Below are 14,933 nucleotides of genomic sequence, written 5' to 3'. Positions count from 1 at the left end.
CCTCTGTTCTCCTAGAATCGTCACACCCACACTTCCCTTTATCTCCTGTTCTGCTTCCTTCTCTAATCATTCTGTGGCTGCTTGTTTTCTGCCTCCCTCAGACATGGCATTGTGACTCAGAATTGCTGCAGGCACGCCATAAATAGGCTTGTTGGGGAGGGGGGAGCAAGTGATCAGAAAGCACACTTCTCCATCTTGCCATTTGAACGTCAGCTTCTCCCACAATACAGAAGAACACAATATAGGAAGCGCTTGTATACCTCATAACTTAAGATGTATGGTGGAAGCCTCTCTTTTGCTAAAAGGTAAAAAAGGCAAAGGACCTCTGGATGGTTAAGTCCAGTCAAAGGCAACTATGGGGTGTGGCGCTCATCTTGCTTCAGGTCAAGGGAGTATCTGGAGAGCTGGTATTGAATGTGGCCTTTTGATCCACGCACTCGCAGAAAATATAAACTTCTGTCACACTGTACTTACTGTGTTTGCACATTTTCTTTGTTGTAGAGATTCATTCCACATTGCAAAAACCACCAATTTAAAGCACCTCTAGTTATGGCCCTGTCTGAGAGTAAGATTTCCCTCAATAGTTCTAGCTAATGAAATTAAGCAGCCTTTTAAAAGTTATTGGTTTACTTTTTTTTTTTTTACTTTTTTACTTTTTGCTATTGAAGTTTAAATTCCAGGTCCCCTCCATTTTATGTACTTGGATTCACTTAAAGCAGTAAGGCAGGAAAATTCCGTTCTGGCTGTGTGGGTATTTAGCAAGCCCTTATTGCCACAGGACATCCGTTATCTCTCTAAAGTTTTTAAAAATAGAATTATAAGCAACAATCTCTCTTTTTCTTCGTTCCCCTGCAGGGGGTCAGTTCAATGGGTTCTTTTCCTCTGTGGATTCTATGAAGAGCTGTGATTGGATGTAATTCATCTAGCAGTAATTTACATTGCTTATCAGAAAATGAGAAGTGGTGTGGTGTGTAAGCAGTTGTTATTTTTTTCAGTCTGTATATGCAGGGGCTAGTATTTTGTGCACCCTCTGCTGGCTTTGTTGAGTAACAAATAGATTTACATAGCTGTGCATGCTAGTGTTTCGCTGATGAGCAACTTTTGCTGATGTTTTGGCAAGATCAGGTGTTGCATAAGCTGTTGATGTTACTTAAAGGAAAGTGCTACATATATTAATTGCAGCTCAAACTGAAACATTGGGGTGGAGGAATCAATGTTTGCCAGATGGAAAGTAATTTAGAAAATGTAGTATTCCCATGCTAATGTGGTCATAAGCTCAGTGAAGTAGGAAAACATGAAACAATAGTGGTGGCTTTCTGTTATGTGTGTGTGTAATGTTGTTCATACTGCGGTACCTGGCATTCAAAACTGAGACTTGAGGAGCTGCTATCCTCCCTTCAGATTTCTTTCTCTCCAACTAATACTGTTTAAGGAGTTTCTTATTCTTAATTTGCTGGTGTTACCCTTCAGTAATCAGTATGGTGGCTTTCTTTTCTTCAGATGTGCTTCTCCTTTCAAGGAACTAACACAGTCTTCTTAAGAGCAGCTTGAAGCAGGACAGAGCTGTGCTATGAAGAGCACACAAAGTTCTTTATGATTCCTAGTTTGCTTCAGTTCCGCCAGTGGTGCAGTAATGGCTCTTGGGATTGCTATCTTCATGGGGGGGGGGGCTGGCCTTACTGAGAAGCAGAGAAGGTGGGTGTCCCCCTGCACCCTTTCGGGGCAACATCCTGTAAGTTACTTTGCTTAGGGCAGGGTCTGCACATTGCTGAGACATTGTGGCAGAGCTGGATAGCCCTAACAAAAGCAAATATGTAAGATGGAATTGGCTGGCTGACTGAGGCCTGCAAAGTCCACCATTGGCTGGTAGCCCATTAGTCCCCTTTACCCTTCCTGTTGATGTATCTGGTGGGTGTCACTGGGACAGCTAGGCTTGGGGGGCGGGGGTCAAATTCTGCCTGCTGAGAATTTTCTCAAGTTAACAGAAAACCATGGATTTTATGGATAGTGGTGAGGATTATTCTAGTGTTTGAATTCGGCCTCATGTTTGTGTGAATCTAGGTTGGTTATTAAACAGCAGATCAGCTTCATGATGATCTAGATGTCCTATTTTCAGTCAGAGTCGAAGTCAGTTGCAGAGAAGCAGATGGAGAAGAAATTAAGAGGTACATGCAAGGGCAAAAGGAGGGAGGAGGGTGTTTTTTTCATACATGCAAGCATATGATTTTTCCATATGGATGCTTATGGGTTTTTTCTCTCTGCAAAGAAATAGACTCTTGTCTATTTAAAAAGCAAACATTCCCTTGTGATGACCCTCTAAGGATCTCACAGCTAATATAGTTTTATAAACAGTTTGTAATGTCATGTAGAAGCCTCTAAAAGTACTCTCTTTAGAAACAATGCTTCTGTCTCACATTTCCTGGCATTTTCTTCTGCAGTGCTTGACGTGTTAGTCTTCAAAACAAGATCCCTGTTGTGATGGATTCATCTGCTGCTTTGGGTTGCCTTCATTTGATCGTGGCCACAATCCAGATAGCTGTTACTTGTGCCCAAGGACTTCAGTTTCCTCAGTGAGACTCTTTTTATTATTATTTTAAGCAGTCCCTGGTCAACAAACTGCTTTTGAAACTCTCCCAGTTCCCAAAAGTGGATATGCAGGGGAGCTGGAGTTCCTTCTTTAAAGGAAAATTTATATATCAAAAACCTCACTATCCAAGTTTAGTTAATTGTACTGGTCTGTGGATCATAGTAGCCTTTAGACAGAGCTTTCTGGTGTCAGATGAGGAACTGATAGCAACTCTACGCATCCAGTTCTTAATGAGTTTTCATCCACATCAAATGTCTACATGCACTGCAAACTGTTTATATGCTAACAGTGAGATCCTTATCCTGCTATGATGATTTTATGAAGAAGGGTGAGTTCACACTATGAATAAATTTGATGCCAGCTGAAACAGTGTGCTAAAACTAAAAAAAGGATAAAGAATACATTCCCACAAGGAAGCATGGCTCATGGGCATAGAATGTCTTTCTTGTACTAGCCAAATTATTCATCAGCTGCTGAATCGCTTTTGGAGCCCTGGTACATAGAGCTGGCGAGAAATCCACCATAATTGTCCTCTGATTCAGCATCCTCTCTCCTTTCCTCCTCTGTACACATGAGTGAAGTCTGCACTTGGCTGAAAGTGAGAAATTTATTAGCACAAGAGCTTTTCTGTCACAATCTCTTTACAACCTCAAAAGGTTTATATCAGGAATGCAAGTTTTAATCACTTTAACAGGTTGACGAGAAATCAAGAATTCTTTGACTGCAATTGGAGCTGTTTCTATGCTGTTTTCGCCATGGAACAGAGCAACACTATTTCATATTCATATAAAGCACCAAGCTCTACCATTTAAAAACATCTTTGGGCGTCATGGGTACTTTCACCGGGGCAGTGGATTATATTCTATAGTTCTAGTCTAAATTCTACTTAACATGTATTATATTTATGTATTGGCTGTACATTTTACAAATAAATAACAGACACAAGTGGAACTTCTGAGAAAGCAGGGTTTATTTTTTTTCAAGTGTAAGGTGAGAAGAGGCCCTGGGGTGAATTTGCACAGTGTACCTGGTAACCACAGACTCTTAGCAACCCCAGGGCTTCCTTCCCTTTGATAAGTACTGTTTACAAATAATGAAAAGCCTTTATTTGCAATAATTGAGCATCTTGGAAGCCTCAGGTGAATAGGTTAAATGAAAAACAGGTTTGTGTGAATTCAAGTTTTTAGAAATAGGAGTTAAGTACTGAGTATCAAGGCTATACTTTGTGTTCTTTCTCATAGGAAGAAAATGGTTTTGGAAACACAAAAGACTGTTGGAGCAATGACAGTACAGTGCTACACTGATTACTTTCACACAAATACATTTTTAATACAGTTTTAATTTTCTCTGGTATCTCAACTTTCTGGATCTCACATACCCACTTTTCAGACCAGTTCATGGTGTTAAGGATGCATATGCTGGGCTGAACTCACAGCCTCCAGCCCAGTATTCCATGCTTAATAAACTATCACATCTAAAAAAGGCCCCTTCAGGGGTTGTTGTTTTTTTTGGGTGGGGTATCCTGGGCTATTGGTGAGTCTCCTCTTCTGTTGATGGATCCTTGTGGGCTTACCTGACAGTGGTGGCAGGCACAGCTTCAGTTCAAGCAGCATCAGCTGACTAAGAACTGCCATTTAAATTTTCCCACAATGCTTGCAGGGTGATGCTACATTGGAGTATTGCGGAAAATTAAAATGGCATCTAGACCCAGGGGCTCAAACACTGGACCAGTGGAGGGAAACCTTTTTAAAAGAGACGCCAAAGAAAGTGTAGTTGGTAGGCTGGGCATTGCAGCCTTGGCAGCAGCCCAGAAATTCTGAGTGCTGGTACTGGCCCTGCATCAGAAAGTTTTAGCTCTGTGCAGGGTTCCCTGCCATTACTCTGAGGAATGAGCATTCTGACTGTTAACCACTGATAAATCCAACTCTCCATGAGTTGGTTTTATAAAATAATTTTACATTTGCAAATTTAGTGAGATCATATGCAGCATCATACATTCCTTTTACAGTATCAGTAATTACTGATGTGTCACATAGTGGATTTTGACATTCTCATTGAAATTTTCAGTTGAAACAAGGAAGACGCTTTCACTGACTTTGTAGCCACCCCTGCCTACCTATCACCCCCACAACCCCCCATGCCAACCTATTCCCTTCACACCTCACCCCCCAAAACCTTGTACACCTGGCCCATTACCCATTACCCCTTTCCCAACCCCTTCTCCCTTCTCTCACTCATTACCCAAACCATGCCCCTCTTCCCTCACAGGTCATCCAGACTAACCGACACCCCCATTCCCTGACTGATCGCCCAAACCACATCCATTCCATCTTCTCACACATCATCTGACATGGCAGCAGTGAGGTAAGGTGGAGACCAAGAAGAGGGAGGAATGGGGTCATAATAGGGGATATAACTTGGGCTTAAATTCACTCTGCCAACACAGGCAGGGGCCAGGAATGGAACCCCCACACAAAATGGTTGTCGCCTGTACTTAAAAAATAATTTCCATGAGGATTTCTTCAAATTCACAAACGATATGCAGAAATAAGGTAAAGCAGATTTAGAAAACAGATTGGAAATAGATTTATCTGTGTGTCACTAGCTGCAAACCCTGGAGGCTTTTCCATTGCTGATTTTGCGTCTCATTCCAGATGCCATTGCTCCACATACACAATTGAAGGTGAGAGTTGTGACTGTTGTTGAGACGCAAAATCAGCAATGGAAAAGCCTCCAGGGTTTACAGCTAGTGGTAGTGGTGGGTGGTAGGTCTGCCTGGGGCAGTTCCAGTCACCTGGCCCAGTACTCCTCCTCTCAGTAAACAGACAAGTGGGATGCTGCTGTGTTTGTGCTAATATTAGATTTACGTATTTTTTGTTTGCTGATTTGATTTAGTGTTTTTATTTAAATTTTGTGTTGTGTATACTGGTCTGTAAATCATCTAGATAACTTAGTTATATGGGCAGTATACAAATGTAAGAAACAATATGAAATCAGCCTTGGTGGGGCCTCTGGATCACTTCGGCCCCACAGCATTTGCCCACTAGCGTCATTTGAACTTCCTCCATCACAGCTGTTGTTTTTCATGATGCAGTTTGAGGCCATACCACACTTTGATGCCAATATCCACATGCATCAATACATAACAAACCATCCTCATCTGTGTTTTCTTGTGACATTGGTGCCTAGCATACTTTGATGAATGTGAATACGTGGTGGTGTATTGCCTAGGTTTTATAAGAACCGTAATGTGGGAAGCTCACACCTAGAACCCCATTGCATTGGAAGCAAACTCACAAAGCTGTCGGTCCTAATTGAAAGTTGTAGGATGTTAGTTGCTGAGCGGACTGGTTCTGGAATCTGGAGATGTCTTTAAGACAGTCTTGAAGGAAATACAACCTCCTAAATCACTGCCAAATTCAGCACTTAAGTTCCCCTAGGAAATCTCCTGTCAAGATCACAAAAGAGATGGTACAGGCTCAACAAGTTTTGACACAGTTGTACCGTGCAAGATGGATACACTTGGGTTGTTTTGCCTTCCTTAGCTTAAGAAGAGCGACTACACCCATCTTGGCACACTGTGTGAGGGTAAACTGCTGTATCAGGAGCTGGCTCCGTCTCTGTTCCCAAAGCAGCCAGGTAGTATTATGGGGGATTAGAGAAAAGAGAAAAAGATGGCAGAGATAATGAGCAAACCTGCCTGAGAAGCAAAGGAATGGGGGATACCCATACACTAGCAGCCTTTCCCCATCCAGTCTGCCGACAATGTGCTCTTGTGCAGAGTCTGCAGCAAAGCAGGGGAATTTGGCACTGACATGGCTCAGAATAGTCATCAGATATTTAAAACAGAGCTAGAATAACAAAGGAGCCCTTTGTAGTGTGAAGCTGCACTGAAAGCCCAACCTCCTCCCTCCCTCCCTTCCCCAGCTGGCTTGCAGGGAGCTGTGCACCAGCTAATGTACACAGTAGAGTGCAGGTTGTGGGTTAGTGTGGGTACGGCAGGGGGGAGAAGTATTAAATCCTTTAACTGCTGTAGCATTGATAAGCATTTTATGAAGACCTGAGAAACTGCATTCAGCTCCCCTTTGATTAAACTGACCGTGCTGCTCGCTGAACGGTGCTACTCGCAGACAGAAATGGGACGCATCTATTTTTAATGCGTTATCTTTGCAGCTAGTCGCAAGTGAGACGGATGAAGGAATGTGATTTCCCATCACTTTGTTTTCTTACTGCAGTCCTCTGACTTGGCAACATGGGAATTGTCACTTTTGTCTCTTCTGCATATCTCCCCTCAACCCATTTCAAGGAAATAAGGAAAAGATTGACTTTGAATTAGTAAGTTCAAATCTGTATTAATTAAATAAGGGGTTTATGAGGCTGTTTCCAATAAAAGCGTACAAAGCAGCACCTTTCCATACTTTATGGGATTTATTTCAGTTTATGCAGCCTGGTGATGCAGACAGGACCATTGCAGTGCTGCAACCAGCTTATTGCTCTCTTGATCCCTGTCCATCCTAGCTGGTGGAAGCCAGTCAGAGGGCTTGCCCAGGCGGCTCCAGGACATGGCTATGGAGTGGTGTATTTTTCCCTTCAGCAGGCAATAGTATGTCTGCTTCTGAAGACACCCACCCTGGACCTTGTGGTTTAGAACAACTTCTGCCCCGTCACAAATACTCCTTCTTGGGTAAGATGGTGAAGAGAGTGTTACTAAGGCAGTTGCAGGACTTCCTAGAGGATACCGATTATCTGGATCCATTTGAATCCGGGTTCAGGCATGATTTTGCAAATCAGCCTTGGTCATCCTGGCAGATGGCCTGTATCAAAAGCAGGACAGAGAAAGTGTGACTCTGTTCCTGTTTCTTCAGCTTTTGATACCATTGACCACAGTAGCTTCCTGGAGCAGCTCTTTGGAATGTGTATTGGCAGCAGTATTTTACATTCCTTCATTCAGCGCCATGTCCAGAGAATAGCGCTGGGAGATTGTGTCTCAAATCCATGATTCTTGTGCTATGGTGTGCCGCAGGGCACAATTTTGTCCCCAGTGCTCCTCAGCCATTGCTCAATATTAAGCTTTTGGGAGCACTCATTGGGTGTCTTGGGATACAGTGTCATCAATACACTGTTGACACATAGTTCTGTTTCTCCAAAACATCTGAGTGGTGGGAGTGGGTGGCTGAACACAATCTGGACCATTGTCAGGGCTCAGTGGTGAACTGGATGAGGGCCAGTATACTGAGCCTGAACCCTGAGAAAATGGAGGCACTGTATGCCACTTACAAACTTTGGGGATTAAGTGTCATATGAACAGCTTAAATAAATTAATAAAAAAATCCTGGAATCTTACCATTAAGGCTGATATATAAATCTTTAAATTTAGGTTTATAAATCCACAAATCTAAATAAAAATGAACAAATCTCACCTTGGCATCATTAGTACACTTAAAGCTAAGTATGTCAGAAATGTACTGAGATAGTTTGAAGCAAATATGTGCCAGGATATGAGTTCAACAGATCAAACATTTGTAATTCCATAGGGAAGATTAAAAAAAACTAGGATGACTTCCTTGCTATTTGCACATTATGCACTAGAGGCCTATCCTTAGTGATAAGAGCAGTGTCTCGTACACTGGACAGATCTATCTTGAAGGAGGTGAAGATAGGAGGTTACGTCTGGGCTGCACCACAATCCTATACTTGGCCGCTCAGAAGTAAGCCCTATTGAGTGGAGTGCAGCTGACTTCCGGCTAAGTTGGTATAAGACTGCAGCCTTAATTTGATATTCCTTCCTTATGGTTCAGTTATCTTGCTTTGGGGGTGCTGGCATGGTGCGAGACAGAGGGAGCTTTTAGGCGTGAAGAAAGGGAGAGAAAAAAGGGGGAATCTTGTAAAGTTGAATAGAGGGGCGAGGCCTTTACTTTGGGGGAAGTCCTGGTCTGCTTTTGACTTGGAAATTTGCAGAATCCAGAAAATGATGAGTGATGCAAGTGAGATGCTGGCTGCTGCTTTAGGACAGATGGGTGGCATTATAGTAGGTTCCAAGGCTCTGGAATATTCAAATGGCATATTTGACTGCCAGTCCCCAACTTCTCCATTCATGGGGAGTCTGTGAGCACTTCATCTCGTGAGCTCTAGAGAATCTATGGGGCATTGCCAAGAGAAAGAGGAGAGACATGAGACCGAGCAATGCAGAAGAGCTGAAGGCTGCTATTGAAGCCTCCTGGTCTTCCATAACACCTCAGCAGTGCCGCAGGCTGATAGCATCCATGCCACGCCACATTCAGGCAGTAGTTGATGCAAAAGGGACCCAAACCAAGTACTGAGTACATATGCGTGCTTCTACTTCTCAGAGGTCCAATATTGCTCTATTTGCAGTCCTTGTTTTGCTGATTTCATTTAATATTCTAATTTTCTGAGATTGTTAATTTGGGGTTTTCGCCAGCTGTACGCCATGATCATCACAATTATAACAAATAAAGGCTTGACATATCTCGCTTGGCATGCCATGAGTCTATCTCATATATTAGTTTCACCTTTTAAGCTGAATTACTGAAATAAATGAACTTTTCCATGATATTCTAATTTTCTGAGTTTCACCTGTACTCCTAATTTGAGAGGGAGTGGTGTTCATGGAGGGCTATTGGTTTTGGAACATCAATTCAATGTAGAAACTATGGCTGAACATCCCACCGAACAAGACCTTGCTAAGGTGGTCAAGAATCCCATCAGCAAAAGTGTGAAGCCATGGAACGTCCAGATTATGTCCTTTTAACAGCTACAGTGGTACCTCGGGTTAAGAACTTAATTCGTTCTGGAGGTCCGTTTTTAACCTGAAACTGTTCTTAACCTGAGGTACCACTTTAGCTAATGCGGCCTCCCGCTGCCGCACGATTTCTGTTCTCATCCTGAAGCAAAGTTCTTAACCCGAAGTAATATTTCTGGGTTAGTGGAGTCTGTAACCTGAAGCATCTGTAACCCGAGGTACCATTGTACAGCTAAAGTGAAGAAAAGAAAGTTGCTTTTAGTAATTTTGGAAATTTAAGGCAGAAGAAGCAGGAAGATGGGGAAGTGTATGCATGTTTGATGGATTTGGGACAGGCATCTGGAATTGGATCAAAGAAATGGTTTAAGCCTGGTTTAGATATCAGAGTATATGATGGTGATGATCTAGACAGACTGAAACAGATGGAAGATTCAGAAGTTACCATGAGGCAAATAGAAGCATTTTCTGAAGGCATTAAGAAATTGACTTACATGTTAAGACAGAATGCTGCAATAATAATAATAATAATAATAATAATTTATTATTTATACCCCGCCCATCTGGCTGAGTTTCCCCAGCCACTCTGGGCGGCTCCCAATCAGTATTAAAAACAATACAGCATTACATATTAAAAACATCCCTAAACAGGGCTGCCTTAAGATGTCTTCTGAACGTCAGGTAATTCTTTATCTCTTTGACATCTGATGGGAGGGCGTTCCACAGGGCGGGCGCCACTACCGAGAAGGCCCTCTGTCTGGTTCCCTGTAACCTCACTTCTCGCAATGAGGGAACCGCCAGAAGGCCCTCGGCGCTGGATCTCAGTGTCCGGGCTGAACGATGGGGGTGGAGACGCTCCTTCAGGTATACAGGACCGAGGCCGTTTAGGGCTTTAAAGGTCAGCACCAACACTTTGAATTGTGCTCGGAAACGTACTGGGAGCCAATGCAGATCTCTCAGAACCGGTGTTATGTGGTCCCGGCGGCCACTCCCAGTTACCAGTCTAGCTGCCGCATTCTGGATTAATTGCAGTTTCCGGGTCACCTTCAAAGGTAGCCCCACGTAGAGTGCATTGCAGTAGTCCAAGCGGGAGATAACTAGAGCATGCACCACTCTGGCGAGACAGTCTGCGGGGAGGTAGGGTCTAAGCCTGCGTACCAGGTGGAGCTGGTAGACAGCTGCCCTGGACACAGAGTTAATCTGCGCCTCCATGGACAGCTGTGAGTCCAAAATGACTCCCAGGCTGCGCACCTGGTCCTTCAGGGGCACAGTTACCCCATTCAGGACCAGGGAATCCTCCACACCTGCCCGCCTCCTGTCCCCCAAAAACAGTACTTCTGTCTTGTCAGGATTCAACCTCAATCTGTTAGCCGCCATCCAACCTCCAACCGCCTCCAGGCACTCACACAGGACCTTCACCGCCTTCCCTGGTTCTGTTTTTTCCCAATATTTTTTATTGCTTTGTTTCATAAAAGTAAGACATAACAGTAAAACATATATAGACAAACGCGACTGAAGGTGTTACACCAAGAAGAATAGTGTAACAATAGAAAAGAAAAATAAATACAAAAGTATATTTAAGAAATATAAGAAATATAAGAAAAGTATACACAAACTTAGGTTTTCACATTAGCCACATTGTTTGGTCTTCATTTTCAAGGCTTCCTTTAGCTTTCCCGAAAATCATTCGCAGTGATACCTTATGTTACACATTTCTTAGTATATATTGTCATTGTATCTTTTTGTGTTTATTTCTTGATGTATATTATCCTTATACATTATACATTATTTAGTCTCCTTTTATCTTTAAACAATAACTCATATTTTTTTTCACAGTGTGTCTCTGAATCCCTTTAGCGTTATTTTCCTTTGACTAATAAGTTCCAGATAATCAACATATTTTCCCCAATCCTTGATAAACTTTTGGTCTCTTATATATCTTACTTTACCTGTAAGTCTGTCCAATTCCATATAATCTAACAGCTTAGATCTCCACTCCTCCACCGTTGGTGTTTCCTTCCTTTTCCACATCTGGGCGAGCATCACTCTTGCTGCTGTGACCGCATAATACACTAATCTACAATCTTCTTTTTTTATCTCCTGACCCAATATACCTAGTAAGAAAATTTCTGGTCTCTTTAAGAACGTGTATTTTAGAATCTTCTTCAGTTCTATATAGATTTTTTCCCAAAACTGTTTCACTTTTCCGCACTCCCACCACATGTGATAGAAGGAGCCTTCACTAACCCTGCATTTCCAACACTTGTTGTCCACCTTATACATTTTCGATAGTTTCCTAGGTGTTAAATACCATCTATAGAACATCTTCATTATGTTCTCTTTTATCGTTATACACGCCGTAAAATTTAATCCTTCCTTCCAGAGTTTTTCCCAGTCTTCAAATAGTATATTATGACCCACATCCTTTGCCCAGCGAGTCATCACGCACTTAACTTCCTCGTCTGCTAGGTTCCAATCCAACAGTATCCTATACATTTTCGATACAATCTTCTCTTCATTGTTTATGATCTCCGTCTGAAACTTGGATTCCTTCTCTATATAACCTCTCTCTTTAAGATCCTTCCTAAACATCTGACTCACCTGGAGATGGTGTAGCCAGTCATAAACATATTCCTTAACCTGGTCATACGGTCGTACTTTCCATTCCCCCTCTTCTTTAATTATTAACTGATTATATGTTGCCCAATTACTTCTCATATTAGTAGCCTTCACACACATAACGTCTAGAGGTGAAAGCCAGTGCGGTGTTTTTGGTTCCAACAAATTCTTATATTTATCCCATATTTCGATTAGTGGTCCTCTGAAAATATGGTTCCCAAATCCCCTGTATATCTTCCATTTATCCCGCCATAAATAGGCATGCCAGCCGAAGTTGTTGTGATGGCCCTCCAGGTCTAGTAGTTCCCTATTCTCTAACCTTACCCAATCTTTAACCCAGCATAGGCAAACCGCCTCATAGTATAATTTCACATCCGGCAAGGCGAAGCCTCCCCTTTCTTTTATATCTGTCAATAGTTTAAACTGAATTCTGGGTTTCCTTCCTTGCCAGATGTATCTCGAAAGCACTCGTTGCCACTCCTTAAAAATTCGGTTTCCTTTAATTATAGGGATAGTTTGAAATAAGAACATCAGCCTTGGGAGCACATTCATCTTAATTGTGTTAATCCTTCCCCAGAATGACAGTTTCAACCCTCCCCAGATTTCCAGGTCCTTTCTTATTTCCCTCCACGTCGGTTCATAGTTATTTTTGAATAGGTCTATGTTCTTAGGTGTTATCCAAATACCAAGATATTTCACTTTTTTCACCACCTCTATTTGTGTTTGCTGTTGAATTGTCTCTGTTAATTTCTGGTCTAAATTTTTGCCTATTATTTTTGTTTTGGTCTTATTTAATTTGAACCCTGCTACCTCTCCAAACTGGTCTAATTCCTTTAGTATCTCTCCTGTTGCTGCTGTTGGTTCTTCTGTCATTATAACTACATCATCCGCATAGGCTCTGATCTTATGTACATTCTTTCCGACTAGCACTCCTTTTATTTTTTGGTTCTGCCTTATAGAGTTCAGTAAGATTTCTAAAGTCATTATGAACAGAAGCGGGGAGAGCGGACATCCCTGTCTTGTTCCCTTTTGTATCTTTATTTCTTCTGTCACTATGTTGTTAATGATCAGTTTAGCTTTCTGATCTGTATATATGGCTTTTACTCCACTAAGGAAGTCCTTCCCCACCTCCATATACTCTAGGTTTTTCAACATAAAGTCCCAGATAACATTGTCGAATGCCTTCTCGGCATCCACAAACATCATTATGACCTGTTTGTTAATTTTGACAGATAGGTACTCTAGCATGTTAATTATGTTTCTTGTGTTGTCTCTCATCTGCCGTCCTGGCAGGAATCCTGCTTGGTCCCTGTGAATGGTTTCTGATAGCAGTCTCCTCAGCCTCCTTGCTAGAATCCCTGCAAATATTTTATAATCTACATTTAACAGTGAGATCGGTCTATAGTTTTTAACCTGGGTCAAATCTGCTTCTTGCTTGGGGATAAACGTAATATATGCCTCCTTCCAAGTCTCTGGGAATTCTCCCTTCCTTAAAATATTATCCATAGTTTCCTTCAGAGGTCCTACCAAGATGGATTTCATTTCTTTGTAGTAACCTGCAGTGAATCCGTCGGGACCTGGGGCTTTTCCCCTCTTTAACTCTTTAATTACATCTTCTATTTCATCAATTCCAATTGGGGTATTCAGCTGTTGTCTTTCCTCCATTGTGATTTTCTGCACCCCTTTATCCTTCAGAAATCTCTCTATTCTCCTTGAACTTATTTTCTCCTTATTGGAGTAAAGTCTTCTATAATAGTTGAGAAACTCTCTTCTGATTTCTTTAGGGTCTGTTTTCTCTTCCTCTCCTACCTTTATTTTATTTATTGTGCTCCTTTCCTTCCTCTTTTTAATTTGCCATGCAAGCCATTTGCCTGACTTATTTGAGAATTCAAAATTATTTTGTCTTAATTTTTTAATATTCCATTCAATCTCTCTGTTTATTATTGTGGCAAATTGGGCTTGCAAGATTTTAATTCTTTCTTTTGCTTTCTGACAGTTGGGTTTCTGGGATAATTTTTGTTCGTTTGCCATTATCTGTTTCAGAATTTCTTCTTTTCCTTTCTCCCTATTCCTGTTTTTAATTGCATTCTGCTGAATAAAGTAGCCTCTTATTACTGCCTTACTTGCCTCCCATACAACACTAGCCTTTGTTACTTTTCCGCAGTTTTCCTTAAAGTATTGCTTTAGTTTTTCCTGCGTGGTTTCGACGATTTTTTGATCCTCCAGAAGATAGTCCTTTAGTCTCCATCTAAAAGTTTTTGGCTCAATGCCTTTTAATTCTAACTCTATCGGGTTGTGATCTGAGATTACACTCGGTCTTATTTCTATTAGTTTAATTCTTGGGCATAGTTCACTCGAGATCCATATTTGATCGATGCGTGACCACGACTGGTTTGGTTCGGAATGGAAGGTAAATTGTTTGTCTCGCGGATGTTTGAGACGCCAGATATCTATCAAGTTACCGTTATCTACCATTGAGAAAAAAGATTTTGGCAGCTTCCCGCTCTTACTTCCTCCTTCCCTGTGCTTATCCGCGTCTAGAGAAACCACCCCATTGAAGTCTCCCATCAAAACAATTTTCTGGTCGGCATATTCGCATATTTTCTCTTCCATTTTTTTAAAAAATTCCGACTTACTATCATTTGGGGCATATACCCCAATTACTACCAAATTCTCCCCTTGCCAATTGATGCGGACCCCTATCATTCTACCCTCTTCGTCTTTGAATATTATTTTAGCTTCGATCTTATTTTTGATATATAGTACCACCCCTCTTTTCTTCTCTTTATCCGAGGACTCAAATTCATTTCCCAACCTCCTATTAATTAATACTTTCCTGTGTCTTCTAGCTATGTGCGTTTCTTGGAGACAAATGATGTCCAGATTTTTCTTTTTCAGATATTGTTCAATTTTATTCCTCTTTTTTTTCTCGTTCATCCCATTAATGTTCCAACTCCAGATTTTTAACCC

General features: G+C 41.7%; 1 protein-coding gene and 1 long non-coding RNA gene across 12 annotated transcripts in view; one reads left to right on the top strand and one right to left on the bottom strand.

Moving 5' to 3' along the window:
• The window catches only part of LOC309364806, a 142,648-nt gene that overhangs the window by 7,584 nt on the left and 120,131 nt on the right, over positions 1-14,933 (bottom strand). The gene's annotated exons all lie outside the window — the stretch shown is intronic.
• RAD51B (RAD51 paralog B) overlaps positions 1-14,933 on the top strand; it is a 366,487-nt gene that overhangs the window by 262,017 nt on the left and 89,537 nt on the right. The window contains exons 11-12 of one of the 11 annotated variants that reach the window (XR_014165845.1): positions 2,117-2,165; positions 2,439-2,570. The exons of 9 other annotated variants lie outside the window; for them this stretch is intronic. Coding sequence is in view for 1 of the 2 variants with exons in the window: in XM_081901849.1 (XP_081757975.1) it covers positions 2,117-2,165 (49 nt within the window). In the remaining variant the exon portion in view is untranslated. The remainder of the gene's footprint in view (positions 1-2,116; positions 2,166-2,438; positions 2,571-14,933) is intronic. One more of the 11 variants, XM_081901849.1, reaches the window with a different exon arrangement.

This window comes from Podarcis melisellensis (genome assembly GCF_964234715.1).
Source record: "Podarcis melisellensis genome assembly, chromosome: 1".
Lineage (NCBI taxonomy): Eukaryota > Metazoa > Chordata > Lepidosauria > Squamata > Lacertidae > Podarcis > Podarcis melisellensis.
The sequence above is the reverse complement of the archived record's forward strand: the minus strand, read 5'-3'. Positions and strand labels throughout refer to the sequence as shown.